Source organism: Plasmodium brasilianum, assembly GCF_023973825.1.
Source record: "Plasmodium brasilianum strain Bolivian I chromosome Unknown PB_00_03, whole genome shotgun sequence".
Taxonomy (NCBI): domain Eukaryota; phylum Apicomplexa; class Aconoidasida; order Haemosporida; family Plasmodiidae; genus Plasmodium; species Plasmodium brasilianum.
In genome coordinates this window covers 93027-100746 of record NW_027122925.1, presented here as the reverse complement: position 1 = coordinate 100746, position 7720 = coordinate 93027, and the positions used below count along the sequence as shown (strand labels likewise).

At 19.9% G+C, this 7720-nt stretch overlaps 1 protein-coding gene across 1 annotated transcript; it reads right to left on the bottom strand.

Annotated features, from left to right (window-relative positions):
* Positions 1–4722: 4722 nt before the first annotated feature.
* On the bottom strand, positions 4723–7336 carry MKS88_000130 (STP1 protein; the record flags this gene model as incomplete). The annotated part of the gene is made up of 3 exons (XM_067214318.1): positions 4723–5832; positions 5921–7198; positions 7316–7336. The coding sequence occupies 3 exons, from the start codon at positions 7334–7336 to the stop codon at positions 4723–4725; spliced, it is 2409 nt and encodes an 802-aa protein (XP_067075863.1).
* Between the last annotated feature and the right edge of the window lie 384 nt (positions 7337–7720).

Below are 7720 nucleotides of genomic sequence, written 5' to 3'. Positions count from 1 at the left end.
AATAATTTCAATCATTTACACAATGAAATTTAATAAAAGCTATATAAACTAAAAAAAAAACACATTAATATTATCAATATATATATATAAATGTGAATATATTACATTTACGATAACATATTTATTGTATAGAAAATTAAATTATTTATTAAATAGTAGAATTTTTAAATATAATCCTTTAATTGAGTGAAAACAAAAATAATTCGAAAGAATAAGCATGCATTTATCTGAAAAGAGGTTAAAAATGTATTTTAAGTAAATATTATTAATCTCCGAGCATTTACTAGCGGGCAGCACCTTAATATGTTTAAGTATATAATATATAGTTTTTATAATTTATAATAAAATATAATTCGTGTATAGATTTTTATTAAGTTTCTATATATTTTTACATATTTTCTATTTATTTTTTAAAACACTAATTTTTTCCATAGCCCAAAAAATAGCATATTAATAATTAATTGAAATTTCTGTTTAAAATAAGAATTTAAAATGTTAAATATAAAAAAGTTTAAATATAGAAATAAATCTAAGAAAAATGATATATGACATTATTGAAAGTATAATATCATATTTAAAATAAATATAATGAAAAAAAAAATATATATATTACTTTTGTATAAGTACGTATACATTGATTATACATGTATATATAAAGCATTATTAATAATAATAAAAATGAAAATTTTTATATTATTAACGATACATCAATATATCAACATTTTTAGAAAAAAAAAATTAATATACTGATATATATATAGAAATAAGTAAAAGTAAAAATATGATTACTAAAATATATGAAGCGTTCAAAATTGGCTTTATTCCACATTAATAATATATATTTTTGGAGAACAACAGAAAGGGAGGAATTTAGAAAAGACGCATTGAAATAAATTTAATTAAATAATAATTCTGTATAAATATGTATACTTAATAAATGTTTATTAAATGAAGTTACTGTTTGTATTATAAAAGAAGTAATTCCATGCTACTTTTTTTTGTCCTACAGCAAAAAAATAAAAAAAAATCATCAGAAGTTAAAATTTCCACATAAATAATATTTCTACTAAATATAAATAATTATGAAATTAATTTTTATATTTATTTAAATAAATTTAAATTCTTGTAAAATGTTTTTCTGAGCAAATTTATTATGATTTATTTGTATTAGGCATTTATGCATAATTAGTAAATGTACTTTCCAGAATAGAACAAAATAAAATTTAATGTTATATATATATATATAAATTTACCTAATATATTGAAATACAAATCGAAATGAAAACAAAAACGCGGTAAATTAAAAAATGAATGAAAAAAAATCGTCAAAATAAAATTCTTCAAAATTAACGAAAACATTTATATAAAGGTAATTATCCTATATATCTAAATAGAAAAAGATGAATAACTTAAAAATGTAGATACTCCTGTAGAAGTATTCAGAATTATGTAAGTAAACCCTAAAAACATAGATTATCTATTCATATGATGCGAAATAAGAACAGTATTAATAAAATTATCTTAGGAAAAGTTAAAAATAATATAATAATTTTATATAATAATTGCAACTTTACGCATTGTTAAAATAATTTATTTGAAAAAATGAATTTATATTTTTATAATTTATATACATATTAGTAAACAGCTTTCTTAACATGAAAATAAAAATAGATAAAATTTAATACAGGTATATAACATAATATATATATATATGTTAACCATTGAAATTTTATTTTTTTAAATAATCTTCTTACAACTAAAATAATAAAAAATTCTTTGAAGCAGCTGATATCTTACGTATAAACAAAATTTTAAAAATAATTTTGAATTATGCCTAATATAATTAGAAAAACAATATATATATATAATAATAACGAATAAAATTTAATTGAGATGAAATATAAAAATATTAACGAAATATATATTTTAAGAAAAAAATATTTTATTAACTGCTAACACAAAAATATATACTGCTTAACTAAGGTTACCTTTACCGATATATCATATTTAAAAAAATAAGACTTTTAATATTTTAAATAATATAAAAAATATTTTTCTTATGTACTGGTGACATTATGTATCTTTAATATGAATTCAAAATTTTTAATAATACAACAGTTTAAGAAATAATATTAAAAGTAAAAATTTGAAGATGAATAAGATTTTTTTTAATATTGCTACTATTATTAGAAAAAATATAGTATATAAAAATAAAAAAATTAGTAAAAATTAAAAAAGTTACAATGATTTATATATATATATAATTAATTGTTTCTTTAATTTTACTTTAAGGTGCAATTATTATGTATATTTGATTACATAATAAGAATATACTTATATTAGTATGGAAATATACTTTCACTAAAATACTTTACCCCAACAAAAAGAAGATTATGAAAAAATGAAAAAAAAAATTATCACAGTTACTGGTACTAAATAAATCTTAACATATGTAAATTATTTTTAAATATTGTATTTATATTTAAATAAATTTTTTTTATAATTTATTAATATACTACGATTGATGTATATCTATTGAAGCAGTATAAATATATATACTATGTATAAATTATGTTTTTTATGTAATAAATTGATAAATGAATAAATTAAATACCTTTCTCATAAATTTATATTTTTTGTAATAAATCATACATTAATACATTAATTATATTTGTTTTCATTTATATATATATATGCATGTACATAATGAAAAAAAAAATTATTTTTGTACTTGGATGATGCATTTTATATCATTACATATATATAAGGTATTTTTCTTATTTTAGTTTTTATATATATTATATTATAAATGTTATAATAATAGTAAGATATTTTCCTTGTATAAAATATTGTAAGATAAAATGTATCGAGATGTATATAAAAATTTAATAAACATAACATTTATATGAAAAACTCTAATATAAATACATTGATAATGTATTTATTTAAAATTTTTTTAATTGTTGCTTGTAAACTTTCACGGTTTTAATGTATGAATAATGAATATTTATTTTTAAGAAAGATATAAAATTGATTTATATGTAAATGCTTTTTTTTATGAACTTTACTCATAATAATATTGTTAATAATTTAAAATATATATACATTAATAATTCTGTGCAAAAAATATATTAGCCATTTGCAGTTTAATATTGAAATAATTAAGAATGAATATTAGATTTTATTTATGATTTAAAGACTCTTAATATGAGTTCCATATAATATATCATTAATATGGATAATATATATCATAAGGAATTTCCATATTCATGAATTTTATATATAAAAAATGAATTACTATTTAAATTTAGAAATAAAAATTATTGAACTTGCATTAATAATAATATTACACTTAATTTTATATTACTAATACTATGTTTTATGAGTTTTTTCTAAAATTAATTAAAAGAAGCTTTAAAAGAAATTGATTTCTTTTATAGACCTTTACAAATAATAAAAATATTATACATATATATATATATATATACATATATGAATATATATCCCCTCAAATTAAAGCTGTAGGATTTTTATAATTTTTTTTGTATTAATTTAGCAAAATTGATCGTAGTTTCTATGTACTCAAAAAATACTCTAATATTTTATTTTAGATAACAGCATATCTTACATATATAACATATGAGTTCTTGCGGAAGATATATATATATTTTAAATATAAAGAATCTAATATAAGGAATATAATAAACTATTATTAATTAATTATATTGTAACAATATATTAATCAATTATTTATTATAAGTATATTATTGTAATATTTATTATTAATAAAAAATTATATTATACTTCATAATTATGTATTCAGTTAATAATAGATTTAATAATCTTTTTAAAACTTACATATTATAAAGTTCTTATTATAATAACTCGTTTCTTCTTATATCAATATAAAAGAAAAATAAAATACTAAAGAATATATTTATTCATTTTTTCCAATGGTTCCTTAAAAAAAATATTGTTATTATACAAAGTAAAATATTATTTATTTTAATAAGAATATAATATTATATTATTATAATATTAAAATATTAAATTAGATAAAATAATTATAAACACATTAATTATTTAAAAGAGAACGGAAAAAAAAAATATAATATATATATATATTTATATAAATTCATAAGTGTATACTAATCTGAGCTTTAATATTTTATCTGGAACAGGAAGGTTACCAATATTAGATAATGTAATAATTTAATATATATTAAAAGGTAAATATACATTTTAAAATTACAAGCTATAAGTTCAATATGTCTTATGATTTTTTGAAAGAAGTTATATATTAAGTAATAAAAAAAAAAGCATTTCTTAAATTTTGCTGAATTAGTATGCTAAAATTTATAGTATGAAATTTATTTTTTATTATTTATACATTGGAAATTGGCTATTATTATTGATTTAAGTATTAATATAACGTGTTTTAGATATTCTTATAGAATTAAAAAAATTTATATATAATTCGAATTTTTTTTATGTAACTCTGTTTCAATGTTATTATTTCGCAAATAATTTTTACTTTTATTTTTTCCTTTACTTTATAGTTATCTTTTTGTGTTTTTCCTTTCAATATCGCATAGTTTAGCAATTTTACATTATATATATCATTTTATTTCAATAAATTATTCTTCGAATACATTTAAATTTGTCCTTATCTCTTTATAGGATATATCAATCTAATTTCTCCCAGGATATTTATAATTTGTTCTAATTGTTTATAAAATTTATATATGTATTTTCTTCTCTTATCCAATCATTCAGTTCCTGTATAAAAGGTTCTCCTTTATTGCTATAAGATTCCTTATTTTCCATGTACTCCAAAACATTTCCTATATCTTTATTTATGTTTTCTGTAATTCCTGATTTTCCATCAATATTTTTTCCTAATTTGCAATCATTTATGGAATTATCTAAATATGATTCACTATTCTCTGTATTCTCCTCTTTTTTGCATTCTTCTAATATTGTCATAAGTACAAGTATACACAGTTTTTCTAGTAATTTTTTTTTTACGTATTTATATAGTTCTTCACTACATCCTTTTTGTTCCAACTCTTCCAAATCAATTAGTGATACATTATATTTATTTCTGTCATTTCCATATTCATCTAAGGTATTCTGTAATTCTTCCGTTAATCCCCTAAACCATTCATATTCCAAATACTGCTCTATAATCCGACCCTTCTTTGATATCCATTGTCTCCATATATCTTTTTCTGTTTCTAATGATGAAATATTTTGAGTGTCATTTGGAATATTATTATTTAATTCTTTACTTCTTTTTATGTATTCTCGTTCACTTTTCCACTCATTTTTCAAGCTGTTAAACCAATCTTCTTTTTTTAAATTTTCAGAAAGATATTTGTATCTTTTTATTAACTTATTGCATAGAGTTATGGATTCTTCAGTGCCTCTACTGTTTTTAGTACATTCTGCTAATAGTTGGTCACTTTGTAAATTAGGATAGTCTCTAGTTTGGTCTTCTGTGAACTCCTCTAAGCATATTTCGAAATATTCTCTTTTTTTTAATTCCCATTCTTCATTTCTGAATTTTTGAAGTACTTCCATATGTACTTCTATAATAGTTTTTGTCCTTTCCGTTTTACTCTTTGAGGCGTTTACATTTTGTTTTATGTTATGTTCTTGTATTTTTATTTTTTTTGTGATTTCTTTATCATTATATTTTTGTTGAACCAATTTATCATTTGTTAAAAATATTCTTTTTCTCTCAGAGAAAGAAGGTAGTAGTATTCTAAGGAATTTCATTTGTTTTCTCTTTATCTTTTTTTTTTTTTTGAACATCACTATTAAAGCATACTATAATATAGGAAAAATATATTTATAATATATATTATTACTGGACTCAAATATATATCATGTATTTAATAATTTTGTTTAAATTTACTTTAATAAAAATGGAAAATGCCATAATAAGAAGAACGGTTATTAAAATAGATGATGTGTTTATTACAGATGCATTTTGTTCTTGACCTGTAATAGTTTTATAAATAAATATATTATTTAGTTTATTTGTTGCATATATATAAAAATAAGTAGCATTAATACTACCTGCTGTTCTAGGTAATTCAATTGGGGCACGAGATGACGAAACAATGACTGGTGATTCTTGAGATTGAGTAATAATTTGATTCTTATTGATTTCTCCTAATTTCTCACTTTTTTGGAAAGGTACAGTACCTACTAGTAGTGTTGAATTTGGCGATTCTGTACCTCCGGGAGGGTTTGATATTTCACCCTTTGAATGTTGTAAATTCGTATCTACAGTAGTTGTCTGTTCAGATATTACAGTAGTAGATAAAGAATCTGGTGATTTTTGAGATTGCATTCCTGAATCCAAAGATTCAGAAAGTTTTGGTTCTTTTGATTCAGCTTGATGTTCATACTGATCACCTGCGATTAGTGTAGTTCCAATATCTGTACTTGAACCGTGATGTAGGGGTAGATTTTCTTCACTATTTTTTGGTACAGTTGATTTTTGAGATTCTACTATAGGGAGAACTTGAGATTTAGCTGAATATTGTTGTTCGTTTGGTAATTGTAGAGATTTTTCTTGTGTAACGGGCTTTTGTGTATTGCATACAGGAATTTGTTTAAATGTTTCAGGTTTACGTACATCACAAGTTTTTTTTGGAAATGGTAATACTTGATTGTTTTTTCTGCACTTTTCATAAATTTGTTTTTTAGTTCTTGTAAAATAGTTCTTTCTCTCTATAATCCACTTGTTATATTTACTAATTTCTGTTGAACACTTACTATCACAATTATTTGGATTATCACGTGCTTCCTGAAGGCATTTTTTATTTGGTTTTTTACTTTCTTTTTCCTCACAGAAATCTTCTGCATCATATATTAATTGTAAAATTTGTTTTTCTTCCTCTTCGAAAATCATAAAACACCCTCCATGTTTAGTTAGCCCTTTATAGTATTTTTCGTTCCAATCCCTTATGGCTCCTTCCCATCTTTTTTTTTGATTGCTATAATAATATGGTGGAGATTTATTTTTAACTAGATAATTAGCCAGATCTAGACAACCTTTCCTAAATTTTTGTTTATCATTCACATTATTTAAGGAACTAGTTTTCTGTATTATTGTTTTTCTAATATTTTCAAAAAATGGATCATTTTTGAACATGAAAAAGCCGGAAGCTCTACCACCGTAATTCTATATTCAAAATAATGAAGAAATATTAATTTTTATCTTTTTTTATTATAACTTTCTATATAATAAATACATAATTTATGCATAATTTTATGAATATTAAAAAATAATAAATATTACCAAAGTAAAACAATTTTCCATGATGATCCTACATTAACACTATAGTTTGTTATAGGTTAAAATCTGAAAGGAAAATAGAACTTTATATCTTTTTAATTATCAATAGAACAATTTTAAAAAAATATATATTAATAATAATATATTATATTATTTTCATTTACATAAAAATTTATGCATTAATTAAAAAATAAATGAATATATTACTAATTATTTTGTACCATTCTTATCTGCTTTAACCTTAAGGAAATATATATTAAACTTATTTTGATATTAAATCACAGTCAGGTTTATATTTCTATATAGAATACATATTCCATTAATTAAAATGAAGTCAAATAACTAACAATCAAAAATTACAAATAAGTTACATGAAAATGTGATATAAAATTTTTTGGTAGAAACTAC